Here is a 15837-nt window from a genome sequence, read left to right on the forward strand (position 1 = left end):
ATGGCTCTGAGCACTATGGGACTTAACATCTGTCATCAGTCCCCTAGAACTTAGAACTACTTAAACCTAACCAACCTAAGGACATCACACAAATCCATGCCCGAGGCAGGATTCGAACCTGCGGCCGTAGCGGTCGCGCGGTTCCAGACTGAAGCGCCTAGAACGGCTCGGCCACAACGGCCGGCCAAAGAGTAATTGCATTTAGTTTCATTTCTTATACGCTTTTATCTTTGTATCTGTATTGCACCGAAAATATGAGCTACACAACAGTGCAGATATAGACGGTATGCGGTATGTTGGGAAGCAAATTGTAAAAAAGGAGATGTCATACGCAATTGTCGACTTCGGTACGGGGTGGATTCAGCCGCCTGTTAGATTATTCATCCTCCGCGCACATTGGCCCCTTTCCCTCGGATATGTGGGCGTTGTCGCCTACGTTTATTTGTAAGGTGTATATGAGTGTAATTGATACGTGTATAGTGTAGTGTTATACCTGTATTGCATTATGGTGATGGTAGAAGGGGGATGGTGAAACCTGGTGCTAGCTCATGGTCTACTCCTCTCAAATAGCGCCAAGTGGGTCGCCGAACTTAACGTCCCTATCCGATGGACGGATCAACATTAACAGTGTCGCATGCCATCACTTCATGAGATACTGCGGAGAGGTGTGGGGCTAAGACTGATGACCCGGAACTTCATACTAACACCTCTCCTGCCCTTGCTGGCCAAACACTGCAGGTGGAAATTTCATCACCATCAGGATTCCAACCGGCGAACCTGCGAGTCGAGCGCCATCGCACAAGCGCGTGTTAACGATCTCTGATACGGAAGCGGGTAGCAAACTTGTTGCTTTCAGTCACGTACTTCCTGTTGTCAACAGTACACTGTGGTGAAGTGATAGGATAGCGATATGCACGTATAAATATGGCGGTACTATCGCATACGCAAGATATAACAGGGCAGTGCATTCGCGGAGTTTTCATTTGTACTCAGGTGTTCCATGCGAAAAGGTTTCCGATGTGATGATGGCGGCACGGTGGGAATTAACAGACTTTGAATGCGGAATGGAAGGTGGAGCTAGACGCATGGGACATTCCATTCCGGAAATCGTTAGGGAATTCAGTGTTCCGAGATTCAAAGGGTCAACACTATGCTGATAATACCACATTTTAGGCGATACCTTTCGCCACAGACAACGCAGACAACTTCACCTAACGATCGAGAGCGGCGGTGTTTACGTAGAGTTGTCAGTGCTAACAGAGAAGTTCCAATGGCTCTGAGCACTGTGGGACTTAACTTCTAAGGTCATCAGTCCCCTACAACTTAGAACTACTTAAACCTAACTAACCTAAGGACATCACACACATCCATGCCCGAGGCAGGATTCGAACCTGCGACCGTAGCGGTCACGCGCTTCCGGACTGTAGCGCCTAGAACCGCTCGGTCACACAGGTCGGTTAACAGAGAAGTAATACTGAGTGAAATAACCCAGAAATCAATGTGGCACGGATGACGAAGGTATCCGTTAGGACTATGCGGTGAAAGGTGGTGTTAATGGGCTGTGGCAGCAGACAGCAGAGGCGAGTGCTTTTGCCAACGGCACAAACATCTCCTGCACCGCCTGCCCTGGGATCGCGGCTAGAGCTTTTGATAAAATATCGATATGTCGATACGTGAACCAATAGTATATCGATGTGCATCGGAGTCCATTTTCCACCTGATATCGACATGACCATATTGGCATTTCAATACTGAGTGCCGATATTTTGTTTTATATTACATTTTTTTCGCAGTTTTCGGTATATTTTTGAAATTGCTCTAAAACACACTTTTACTTTCAATACGTGAAGGAGTCTTACTATTTTTTGAGCTTTCATCACGTTTAGTATCTCTCTCTGACTGTGTGCAGCAAGCATAGGTGGCACAAAGAAGTCCGATTGAACTGAGAGGCGGCGGTGTGAATGGAATAAAAAGATTTTTAACGCAACTGGTGTGCTATTTCTGCACGTCGTCATTCTTCAAAAACAGTTACTGGAAATGATGAAGAGAAATCTAAATGACGAGACTGGTCTTTGCGGTGGCCGGAGACGTGCGAGCGGGAAATGCTGACGTAATCGGCGCTCGGCGCAACCGACAGAAACTGCAACGTTTAATTTCACCAGGCAATTTTGACTCTACCACTGTTAACTCGCTAGCGCTTTCATAAATGAGAAAACAGGAAGTTCGGGGCAAATCCGATATTGTGACGAAACTGAACGACGGACCCATAGAACACCTTTTACTGTGCCACTTAAAGTTACCATTGTTAGCAAAGTGGTTACCGTCCTGCGTCAACGTGCATTTTTTTCCTTTCAATTCTTGCTCTAAGGGGGATGAGCAGGCTGCTAACTCGATGTAAACAGTAAATAATAATAAATCACCACTTAAATATACACCTCTAAAACTGGCAGTATATTTACATTTACAATGTGCAGCCGATATTTTTATAGGCCGGTAGGTCGATGCTCTTTCCCACCTTATATCGATATAAATTCACTTCGAGTATCGCACAGCCCCACGAGTTGTCAACAAGACACTGTGCAACTGGTGGTCCAGCTGAATCACTCATTGACGGGAAATCTTAAAGTTCGGCCCTTCGGAAACCATTTTCAACCACTCGTGGACTTCATGTTCCCGAACGAAGATGTCAGCAGGCCACAGTTGTTCGCTATTGGTCTGATGAAAATTCTGGACAATTCGAGTGAAAGATTTGGCAACCCGGATCACCCGACTTGAATCCCATCGAACATTTGGCCATAATCGAGAGGGCAGTTCGTACACAAAATCCTGCCCCAGCAAGACTTTCTCAATTATGAGGCTGCTTTGCTCAATTTCTGTAATATTTCTGCAACGACTTGTTGAGTCCATGCAACGTCGAGTTGTTGCACTACTCCGGCCAAAGGGAGGTCCGACACGATATCAGGAAGTATCCCATCACTTTTGTTACCTCAGTATTACGTCCACTGCACTCTTCGTCTTCAGCTTGCATTCCGTACTGTCCGGCTCTGTTGTATAACAGTGTTGGTTGTACGTTAACAGTGATACATAGCAGTATGGATAGGTTTACTGGTAAGTTAGCCCCATATGCACCTCCTGTACGGTTTCACGGAACGTATTGGAAGAGCGGCACAATGTCACTATGCTGAGCCGCCCCCTCCCCCCTTCTCACGGTCTACCCTCAAAGCAGAATTGCACCTACTTTCCAAACTTAAACTTCATAGTTGCTTTCCATTATACATTGCGCGAGTGGCATTCCTGGAAGAGAGAAAAATACTTTAAAGATACTGGCAGACTCAAAGCTGCGAAGGCAAATCGTCAGCCGTGCCTGGACAGCTCAGTTGGTAAGAGCATATTCCCGTGGGGTACTGGGTCCGACTCTCTGTCAGAGACAAGATTTAAACAGGTCAGGAAGTTCAAAAAGAGCGCACACACTGCTATAGTATGACAGATACATCGAAGGTCATAAAAATATTTCATCACCTCCTTGTGCTTTATCGGTGGTTGCAGGCAATGAAATGGAAATCATTTCTAACTGACAACTCCTACTCCATAGAAGAAGTTTGGAATAGGTAACGTCTATGTTTAGTTGGGTTACATATGGCTTTTTTTATTGTATTTCAATTTTAAAATCTCTAGTTATGTGAATGGGCAGCTTGCACCTACATTAGTGTCCAGGGAATGTCTAATATTTGTAAACGTATTGACACATTCGACATTATAGACACCTGTCGCAAATATAATCCACAGACCTACAAATAACGAAGCTATACTCACTGTAAACGTACGCAGCGTAGCACTACACTCATCTTTTCAAAATGCTTTCTTGGCATTGGTGAAAACGAGAGCATGGTACCATAAAAATAGCATCGTTCTCTCAGGATCTCGGTGACTGTTGCAAGTATTGACCATAATGAAATGTATTCTCCGCCCTCCATGTTTTTGCGAAATACCACTCATCGAAAACATTGTTTCAATATCTTGAACCAAACTGACACATTAGGAAAAAGGAGCAAGTAAAAGATTGTGTCGGAATAATGTGGCTTGTTGCCCATTAAACGAAAAATATACAGCAGCGACCCTTAATCACATTAACTGTCATTATGTCACATGCATACTCCATCGCTGACGTTATACGACGCTATAGTAACGCTGTGTGTCGCGTCACTTTGGTGGGCGTCCTCAATTACTCAACGCTATAGCCCCCTCTCCCCCCACCACCACCCCGTTTGTTCACGCCAAAGCCGTGCCATCACGTGACAAAAGCGCAAATCCTCTGTTTTAAAAATAAATAAAAAGATTTCGCTCGGGTTTTCCGGCACGTGTGCACATTTAAATATTCACAATATTGACGACCAAAACCACGAACTTAGTGAACGCACCTCATGGTGATTACACTGAATTGAGGATGAAACTCCGTTAAGCAATCATTACGGAGGACAGCGGACAGTGAAAACATTCCTTCGAGCGACGTCTGGCACCGCAGCCGGCTGCACAATTGGACCGTGGACAGCGACCGTTCCAACTGTACGTATCTGCGCGCTACAAGCAACCAGTAGCCGTTTGGAGGTCATTGTTTTAACGACGCCTGTGCTAATACGCACCAGTTATACGGCTCTTAGACACACATGCGCTAGTTTCTTGTCGAGTTTCTTGGCGCTATGCGAGCTCATGCCTTCAAACAGGTTAGAGTTGTACACCGATAATCCTGATTTAAGCGCCACTCTCCGTTCCCCATAAAAATATGGAGGGCAAATACAGCAAAATTCCTTGTTTAAAGAAATTGTCCGGTACTCTCTACTAATGTTATTTAACGTGGGCTATCTTACCAACACTGTGTTTTTGCAAATTAATGCTGAAATGGTAAGCACTGCAAGCAATCCACCACAATTTTTTCGAAGGAGAGATTTATTTGGTTCATCTTCAGACGCTGACGCACAGTAGTGTCTTCCTTATCAGTGTCAATTATCGGTTTTACATGCTCTTCATGAACAAATGTACGCCACAGTATTTATGCGGACTTAGATCCTAAGGTATCGACTGATAAATAAATAGTTTATCCCACGAAACTGTGATTGCTTGCTCTGTTTCCTTTCTGTTAGACATTATCTAAGTGCTGCACAGTAACTTATCTAACGAGCGGTTTGGTCAGCTGCAAACTTTTCTATCATATTTTGCAATATATTTCGTGCTGTGCGAGAACTAGTTGATTCCCAATGCTCCCGTAACCACCTTTTACAAAACTTGCACCGTTTGACTTTAACTTACTGTAATTCTTCCGTCCAAGACGACTGATAAGTCCGTCTTTTTTGTGTTGCAATCACATAATTTTCAATCACAGCAGGAGCGTCTTACTATCTTCTCTCAGTGTGACACTACGAAGACAAAATTGTATATTGTATACATTTAAAACGTATTTGGGAACGAGATAAGGCAGCAAACCACAAGGTTTTCTGTTGAATAGAACATTATCGATGTTGATTTCGACTGGTAGGAGTTCAGAGAACTTGAGATAGACGACATATTTTATGAAGACTGAAGGCACTGAGGTGTACAACGACTGACTAATTATTTAAGCTAAATGTGTAATTTCATACAGTTATGTACGAGCGTGCACTTCCAGCCCTCTGCATGTTTATGGTACTTCAGTCATGCTAATATTAGTATATACTACCAGGTTAAATGTGAGAAATAATTCACTTTCTCGCATGATACTCTTCCAGATTGCAGGCTTTGTATGGAAGTAACAGACAATTATAGAGAACAATGTTCTCTCTATCACATTCGTTGTTCTTTCTAATATCCTCCACTCCCGTATTTCAAGATCCATTCAAGGGAGACGCTCCTTACTAAGTTCAGACGAGTCTTCTCTTTTCGTTCGAGATGCCTTGGATTAATTACCTCCCTGAATGCGAAAATAAGCTACAGATATCAGATTGCACCGAAAACGGGAAATAATCCAAATATACAACGACACTTGTCTAGTTGCCTCTCCATTCAAGTTATGTTCTGCGTTTCAGAAAGACATTACTGCACCACATATAATTAAATATTAATTGTTTCAGTGAACCATCTCTGCCCCGTTCTACACTGAACAACTAATCTCCCTTTAGACTTTTGTTGAATAGAAAAAAATCAATAAAGAAGTATTAATCATCTGTCTCTCCTACACTTAGCTTCAGGGTGGACTGCTGTAGGAAGTTTTCTCAAGTTAGAAATTGAACACGCTGGAGATGAGATAGAAATGTTCGTAAGACTTCACTATGCAATGAAACTACCAACATATGCATTAACCCCCACAATGAAACAAGTAATCTCAAAGAAACGCAGTAAGAAATAAATTGAGAAATAGTCTTCACTCCTTAAAATGTCTTACATTTGTAACAACTTAGATTTCCCTTCACTAGGGGTCCATCATATACGTTATTTAGCAAATAGCTCCTACGTTAGGTTGACGATCTTAACATTGCGCCAATGAAACAAGATTTACGGCAAAGTGTAGTCCTCAAGACAGAAAATACTTCTCAATACTCTTTATATAAAGAAAATACCGAAAAATTAAAAAAAATTAAGTGTACGCTTTCGCAACTGAACACTTTAATTGTCGGAAAAGAATCATGATACAACGAGTGTTCATATTACAAGTTTAACCTTCAGAAAACACAACGGGAAGTTTGCTAAAAATGGATTAGTACAATTCAAATTAGCTCTAACGCACGTGATCATCGTCATTATACCCCTATCTTCGTCCATAAGACTTGCGAAGTGGCTCATCCAGACAGAGTGAGAATCAGCAGTTTAACGTGGCGTTTATATCTTTTTTACACCCAGACCATACTACAGATCAGTATGTCACCACAACTAAGAAACCACGTTCGCATTCGGGATATAGAAGAACATCGATACGAGTCGTTGATCAGTAACAGAGGAAACATGCGACAAACGCTGCAAAAAATTTGCGACTACAACGTGACGTTACTGCCAATTTTATTCAGACTGTCTACGGTACAGATCAGTCTGTCACCACAACCTTTTTATTTGCTAGAATAGGATATGGTAGGAAAATAAATACTGTTGGCGTTCTGTTCTTTCTCTGTTTACGTCACGCGTAAGGGCCAACTTCCGGTATCGGTAGGTTCAGTTTACCCTTTCTCCTTGTTCAAATCTGTTTACATGCGAGGATTTGTATATTCGTTTTTGAGACGTAAATCAACTGCGAGATCACTGACTTCATCGACGTTTTGGCTGATATCTGGTAAACAACAAAAATGTGCTTCGTGTTAACACATTAGTCTATCACCGCGCACAACAAATAGCATCGAGAAGAAGACTCGTGAAACCAGTCATCGATCGCTAAACGTAAAATACAACTTCTCATGTCAGGAAAAAATGCCAGTTACACGAAATTGTAACAGGAGTTTGAGTGAAATAATACTGTAGATCAGATGTAATTACAGCAGACGCTGCATACATAGCCAAATGTGGGAGTTTGCACAGAAATTGACGATTTAAATACCTGTATGTACACGTAACTCACCATTAAGAGGAGAATACTTCTGATGAACAGCAATCAGTCATTTCTCGGTATAAGTAAGAACCCAAGAGCCATGTTCTGCTCAGTGCAACTAAGGAAATGAAGTGAACGTTACATAGCGCGTAAACTTTAAACAACTTCAACTTCAAGATCATCATAGAAGAAAATGCTAGAACGAACTGGGGAACATAAATACTGACTGTTTCCAGTTGTCACCAAAACATCGCGTAAGAGAGATGAAAGTTCTTCCCGGATAGAATTTCGCTGTACGAATGCACAGGCTTTTTATTAATGCAGCCGTAGCTTGGTCTGCACTTAAAATGAAGTTTGTTTCACTTGAGTACTTGCAATACCTGAATTACTGATGGACTGTTGAGGAGTGGCCACGTTACATGGGGGAGGGGAGAGGGAGGGTGGATGTTCACTGTATATACAAACATATAAAAATTGTAAAATGGAAACTTTCACGGCAGGAAATGTCACAATTAATTAAATGTTCCGGCCTATTATGCCTTGGTTGACTGGATTTCACCTTAGAACCCGACGTTTCGTCCTCATCTGCGGAAGTCATTTTCAAGGGGGATTGTAGCTTTTTCAATGTCCGATTCACACAGTGGCTCACTAGGCGACCGAAACGTATAAAAAGCTCGCACTTATATTTGTCATTCACTTCGCAGTTTAACTATATGTGCTCCTTCCGCGCAATCGTTGGACCACAAGTTTCAATGGCGATGTGGACACAAGGCAGGCGATGAGGCGTCGCGGCGGTGGTAAACCTGTACCTGAATGTAGCAGTCGGGCGAGGATGGTGCGGCAGGCGTGTAGGAGGCTGACGGCGTCCATGACAGGCGGACAGGTAGTAGACACAGGTAGCCAGAGCACTCAGAGGCAACTGGCGCGCCGCTAAACTTAGCGCCACGGCGGCAGCGGGTCAAGGGCTGCCCCGCCGGCCTCGTCACGTGAGGCGTGGTACCCGCAGCTGGGTTCGCAGTAAACAAACAGCCGAGGACGGCGCAGCCCTGTCTGCTCGCATCGCCACTACCTCTTCCGCAATTACCCGAGACGGGGGAGGGGGAACCCACGCTCAGTGAAGAGACGAACAGCGAACTGAGTAGGCAGGTAGGCAAATACTAGTCGAACTCATGGTAAAGATCTGTTCAAAACACTGCGGACTTTAACTGCTCCACGTGAATTCATTTACCAGTCAGTTGTACACATCAAAAATAACATTAGTAATTACTGCACAAACAGCTCTATCCACGACCATGCAACAAGAGATAGACTCAACTTACATTTACCAAGAAAAAATAAACATAAAACTCTACCAAGGAATAAAACAGTACAATAAATTACCAAAAGGGATAAAGAAATTGGAAAAATACACTTATTTAAAAAGGCAGCTAAAAAGTACCTGTTACGCAATACATTTTATGCGTTGAAGGATTACTTAGATAATACAGAGTAGTTGTTTGATAAAAAAAATGTTACACAAATAAATAATAATAATAATGATGATGATGATGGTTATAAAACATTCAACATTCAACATTCCACATAACACCTTCACTTTATGTTTTTTCCTTCTCTTTTCCTTTCTAGAAATACTTACCTCCAAGCTATGCATAGCACAATACTAACACTTCTTCCACTTTCTGAGCTCAGCATCTCACTCATAATGGAGGGATGCTGACTCAGTTCTCAGTTTTTCAGGGTAGCAAATGGGAAGTTGCGGTACAGAAAAGAGCCCAGAGATCACCAGTGTGTGTGTGTGTGTGTGTGTGTGTGTGTGTGTGTATGGTGTTATGAAACAATGTGTGTATAGGGTGTGCAGGGACTGATAATGAGATATGAGTGAGCAGTGTGGCATTAAGTGAGTGAAATTCAAATGGCTCTGAGCACTAAGAGACTTAACATCTATGGTCATCAGTCCCCTAGAACTTAGAACTACTTAAACCTAACTAACCTAAGGACATCACACAACACAGTCATCACGAGGCAGAGAAAATCCCTGACCCCGCCGGGAATCGAACCCGGGAAGCGAGAACGCTACCGCACTACCACGAGCTGTGGACTAAGTGAGTGAAGTGTTATGAAACAATGTGTGTATAGGGTGTACAGAGACTGATAATGAGATATGAGTGAAGAGTGTAGCATTACATTATTTAATAAGTTAACTGTAAAAAAGTGTTTAATAACAGGAGTAAATCTAATGATTGTCTCTAACTAGAAGTCTGTATATACATGTGTATACCAATTAGCTTATTTTAAATTGTCTAAACTTGTAAATATTTTGACTTATCTTATATCCTTGTAAAAAGAGATCTACGGATGAATAAAGCTACTACTACTACTACTACTACTACTACGTCTGCAACAGTGGAGGTATTCGAGGCTGGAGCACAAAGCTTCCCAAACAATCCTGGGATGTCAAGTAGTGGGATTAAGAGTGTCGCGTGACCTGTAAATTCAGTATGTAAAGCGAATCATAAACTTGCGATAATAATAAAAACATATTTCTCTTCGACAGTGTTAACATAGATCACGTATTAAGTTACTGACCAGTATGATGAATTCAAGTATTTTGTGCATGTAACATTCGACAGGTGAGTGTACGTGGGAACAAGTGCCCCATCCCACATAGCACTAAGCAGGTCTTAAATATCACACGGACATCACTGACACAAATACATTCGAAAATGGCTACAGGTCGATACTTGCCAGTAATGACCTATATCCAAGATGGTCAGAAATATTCTGAAATGCTTGTAAGGGCACTGCAGGGAACGTTGTGTTGATACATAACTGCTAATAAAAAAATTCAATACGCTGGGCCGTTACCGAGTTAATTAGCTTTGAAATTAGCCAATCAGGACATAGCGCGGGCATATTCAAGCGGCCTGCCAGAGACGGCGTCGCCAAACGTGCTCTTCATTTGGTTTACGAAAACTGAACAAGAGAGTGACACAAAAACTGGACAAGGAACGGTAGTAAGGATAGAACCCAAGCCAAAGGCTGGGCAACCTCGTGCGTTATCATCTACTCTATGAGAACTAGTTGTATCTGGCGGGCCGCATGAATCTGCACGCGCAACGGCCTGATAAGTTCACTTCAATGCTAATTAACTCGGAAACGGTGCAATATATCGAATTTTATTATCAACAATTATTTCTGAGCACAATTTACCGTGCAGCATCCTTACAAGTACAGTATACATGGCACAATAAACGTCACCTTGCATAATAGAATATGACAGCCTAAGGTGAGTGTTTTTTTTTTTTTTTTTTTTTTTTTTTTAAGATGATGTCGTCAGTCAGTTCCAATTACGGTACTAAACGTCTCTCTTCTGCTGCTGCACACTGGCGCTCTCTATCAGGCTATGTCCTAACAAACTTTTAGAGCGGGGATCGTGAGAGATGGTACACTTTTCCTGCATCTGTTTCTTTGTTTCGTTCGTGGCGTGTGTCCTTCATGATTTATTCGAAATACAACAAGCCTAAGGCTAGTCTACAAGGTAAGGATGCAAATCTCCCTACCGCCTCAGACAAAATTCTTGACTTTTGATATAAATTCATCGGCTTCCACGCCCGGTTCGTTTTGGATAAAATAATTTTGGGTATTGGGCCGCGTCATTGTAACTACTAAACAGCAACACGACCTACGTTTCGACCTACTTGCTGCGGTCCTCTTCAGGGCCGTTCTAGATTTTTATTTAGAGAGATAACCCTCATCTAAATAAAAGGGCACTCACTGTTTTGCTGCAATTTTATACAACATATTCGTGTGGAAGTGTTTTTTTTATTATTACTAATATAAAAACAATTAAACGTGGAAGTTTGAGAAAGACTGATAAGGACGTGCGTGTGAATTTGTCCTACGTTCTAGCTAATATATTATAACACCGATTAGTAACGCTCATCAACACCATATGACTCACTAAATTCATAATAGTATTGAAAAGTTTTATACCTGTGAAAATGTGGTTAATGAAAACTTATACTGTACTTAAAATTGAAATACAAAATTTAATATTTAAAAAAATATCATTTCTTACAATACAATCTCTTTTATTGGTATTAGTGAAAGTGTGTTCCGCAAAATTGTGTATACTGCAAGGTTGTCGCCATGAGCAGAAGTTTAGAAAGCTCTGCTATAGCACTTTCTACAGCTGACTTTCTGCTCTCCTGCTCTGGAACCTACTACCTTTTGGGGTCGATGGTCTAGTGGTTTGCCGGTACGGTAGCTGAGAGTGTTCGGTAAGGGGATTGGCACACACGTAATAATAATAATAAAACTGAGTAAAGTTTTAGGGCAATGGAGTCAGACATATGATGTGCATTCCTCACCGAGCTGCAGAAGAAAATCTACCAAGAAACAGATAGAAAGAAAAGACAGAAAAGTGGTAATGAGCGAGTCTGGAAACCGTAAGGTCGCTGAATCGAATCTCTGTCAGACACCTGAGGTTTTATGTCCGATTTACGTTATCAATACTGTGGAGATACGCTAGGAAGGACACGTGGTTCGCATTCCAAGTTAACCTGTAGGTACCCATTCCCCGGTAGGATTATTGGGGTAAGTTACGAACACGCAAGTCGCCGAAGTGACGTCCTATTGAAAGAATTTGCAAACAGGCGGCTGAACATGCCTCTTCTGGCACAACATGTCAATCATGTCAAGCGAATTTACCTTTTTACCGACTGTCTACTCGTCTACGAAGACGGCGTAGCTGATGCTTGCAAGAGCAGTGACGTTATGCTAGGAGATGCTTCAAATAACGATATTCGAAACATTTTATGTCTACACTATGTGGTTGATAAATGGTAATCGCAACCATGCGGGAATATACTGCTCCACAGTCTCTCATGGAGGAGAGAACCTGATCTCACGGAGGAGAGAACCGGACACTGCTGGTGACAGTTTATCTTTGGCTGTTGGACAGGACGGGGGAGGGAAGGGGGGAGTGTGTGTGAGAGAGAGAGAGAGAGAGAGAGAGTGAGTGAGAGAGAAAGGGTGGGAGGGAGGGTGAGGCGGGAGGGGACGGTGCGGCGTGGGATGCGAATGAATAGGAAGAGATGGAGAATTATGACCTCTCTGGATAGACAACTGCTTTCTACGCTACAAAATTACTTCTTTGCAAGTTTGTATAAAAAATTCATCATTGTACGCTACTAATAAGCTGAATATGGTTGCACAGTTATTAACAAACTCGGAAGCTAGTCTAGAAATTTAGGGCTTAACGTCTCGCCGACGGAGTAGGGAAGGAATTCGTTCGTGCCCTTTCAAATGAAATATACTGACATTTGCTTCTAGCGATTTAGAGAAACAAGGGAAAGTCTGAATGTAGGCGAGGATTTAAAACGCTGTCCTATCGAATATGAGATCAGTGTTGGTCTTGCCGCTACAGCCCTTTCCGGAGAATGGAGTCTATAATCTCTATCCAGCCACCAAGGTTTTGGCTTCCCCAAATTACTTCATGCGAATGCTGGGATGGTTCCTACCATAAGAGAAAGGCCAACGTTCTACCCTGTCCTTACCAAACTAGTCCGAAAGAATATAAGTATGAATTACTTTTCTGTTCTTAACCTGTAATTCCTTGACGTGCCCAACATCCCAACAAAAGTGATCCACAGCTGAGTACTACCGCTGCTGCTGCTGCTGCTACTATACTAGTAACACTAGGCCCACTGACATAGGACGAACATTCTACAACACGCTGCAGCTTTCGTAACACATGCGTTGCGATTTACCATAATAATCATAACAAATTTAAGTTCTTTATTCGATTCCCAACTTCTGAGTTCATATGTTGGTTCCATTTCATAATGCTACAAACTGTCCGTCATCTGTAATTTAGGATCAATTGCTACAAAACGGTATCTATTACAAGTAGAATCGTCACTCTTCAATAATATTTGTTATAATTTGCCAACTTATTCGTCTACTGCGTGTGGTATCGGCTGCTGTTCACTCTACTGAAGAAGTAAGAGATGTCACTGCAGCATCCCCGTTCTTTGAACAAGACTTTCCCACAAACTTATTCTTGTATCCCGCCTGGAAGGCGGCGCGTGGATCTGCTCCTGTAATTTAGAGAGTAGGCCGAATGTAGGAAGTTAGGAGGAGCAGGTGAGGTAAATGCCTCCTTTAGACTTTTCCACGCATTACTCTCTACAGCGATAGGCATCCTTGTTGATGCTGCTTAAACTACTTGGTCCAACTATTGGTGGACATTAATGTGGGATGTGTCAATCCTTCGATATTATGAGGGTTTTAACTCTACTAGGGACACATTCAATGAGGTGTCTGAATGTCTATGGAGGAAAGACAGCCCATTATTCCTCAAGAGCCGAAACCAGGAAAGATCTGGAGCAAAGTCGACGTTCCCACTTACCCCAAAGGCGTTCCATTGGGGTCAAGTCGAGACCCTGGACAGGCCAGTCGCTTTATTGGATGTTATGGTCTACAAACGACTGCCTCGTAGATGATGCTTCATAACAGGGTGCCCTGTCACGCTGATACAGTCATCGTCTCCAAGCTGCTCCTCTACTGTGCGCAGTACGCAATGCTGTGAAGTGATTTATAGTCTTCCGCATTTAGCTTTTTATTAAGCGCACTTTACTGTTGGCACTACGTATGATAGCATTTGGCACTCGCCAAACCGAAACGCTTCCATCGGACTGTCACAGGGTATAGCGTGATCCATCACTCAGGATGACTTGTTTCCAGTTATCCACTGTCCAGTGGCGTAGCTCTTTACACTACCTCAAGCCTCGGTTAGCACTGAGCACAGAAATGTGTGACTGACGAGGAGGAGCAGGCCGACTAATAGAGCTCATTATTTTTAACTCCCTGTTCACAGTCACTGTGCCGTCTGCACTGCTAGTAGCGTTTTGGATCTCAAGAGTGATTTCTTCCTCTGACTTAATGCAATTTTTTACAACCGCCTTCCGCAATGCTGGGCGGTACCTGTCCGTCAGTAAATGAGGTGTGCCTAGTCTTGATTCAGCTGTAGTGGCTCCTTCGCATTTCCACTTCACAATCGTGTGCCATAAAGTCGACTTGGGCAGCGTTAGAAGGGCTGAAATGGTCGTGATTGTTTTGTTATTCAGGCGAAACCCAGAGAACATACCGCGTCTGAAGTCACTGTGCTGTTCTGACCGACTCACTTTTGTTACTGCTCTTCTACTGAGTCCCGTCACGTCTACACATGTGCTTTGGTGATTATTGCTGTCAGTAAGCAAAACACAAGCGGGGTGGAACGGACTACTTTCACAAATACAGCACAACGGCTGTAGACTGAAAAGATATAACTGCTTCATTCTCTGCCTTTCTTCCATATGTACAGAATGTTCGAAACTTTATATCTCTACAAAATGAAGTATATGTTGTCTAGTACTTACCATTTTTTAATTTATTGCTGTTGACAAGATCTCCCATCAAATCCTTGTTCTTCTGCAACAGACAGAATAAAAATCATTCGAATTAGTTTACGTACCAAAGAATTATTTTGACAATATAGTTACGTAATACACTGAAGCGTCAAAGAAACTGGTTTAGGCATGTGTATTCAAATACGGAGATACGTAAACAGGCAGAATATGGCACTGCGGTCGGCAACGCAAATGGTTCAAATGGCTCTGAGCACTATGGGACTTAACATCTAAGGTCATCAGTCCCCTATAACTTAGAATTACTTAAACCTAACTAACCTAAGGACATCACACACATCCACGCCCGAGGCAGGATTCGAACCTGCGACCGTAGCAGTTACGCGGTTCCAGAAGGAAGCGCCTAGAACCGCACGGCCACCACGGCCGGCTGCGGTCGGCAACACCTATATAAGACAACAAGTCTATGGCGCAGTTGTTAGATCGGTTACTGCTGCTACAATGCCAGGTTATCAAGAATTAAGTGAGTTTGAACTTGCTGTTGTAGGCGGCGCACGAGCGATGGGACACGGCATCTCCGAGGTAGCGATGAAGTGGGGATTTTTTCGTACGACCATTTCACGAGCATACCCTGAATATCAGGAATCCTGTAAAACATCAAATCTCCGACATTTCTGCTGCCGAAAAAAGATATATAAGAACGGGACCAACGACGACTGAAGAAAATCGTTCGACGTTACGGAAGTGCAACCCTTCCGCAGATTGCTGCAGATTTCAATGCCGGGCCATCAAGTGTCAGTGTGCGAACCATTCAACGAAACATCATCGGAGCCTAAGGCCCACTCGTATACCCTTGATTACTACACGACGCAAAACTTTACGCCT

General features: G+C 42.8%; 1 protein-coding gene across 1 annotated transcript in view; it reads right to left on the reverse strand.

The window, feature by feature from the left end:
- Positions 1-15837, reverse strand: part of LOC126176528 (rap guanine nucleotide exchange factor 4-like) — a 222481-nt gene that overhangs the window by 41554 nt on the left and 165090 nt on the right. Inside the window, exon 2 of the mRNA XM_049923684.1 lies at positions 14965-15016. Within this exon, the coding sequence (XP_049779641.1) occupies positions 14965-15016 (52 nt within the window). The remainder of the gene's footprint in view (positions 1-14964; positions 15017-15837) is intronic.

Source organism: Schistocerca cancellata, chromosome 3, assembly GCF_023864275.1.
Source record: "Schistocerca cancellata isolate TAMUIC-IGC-003103 chromosome 3, iqSchCanc2.1, whole genome shotgun sequence".
In the NCBI taxonomy this organism is placed as follows: domain Eukaryota; kingdom Metazoa; phylum Arthropoda; class Insecta; order Orthoptera; family Acrididae; genus Schistocerca; species Schistocerca cancellata.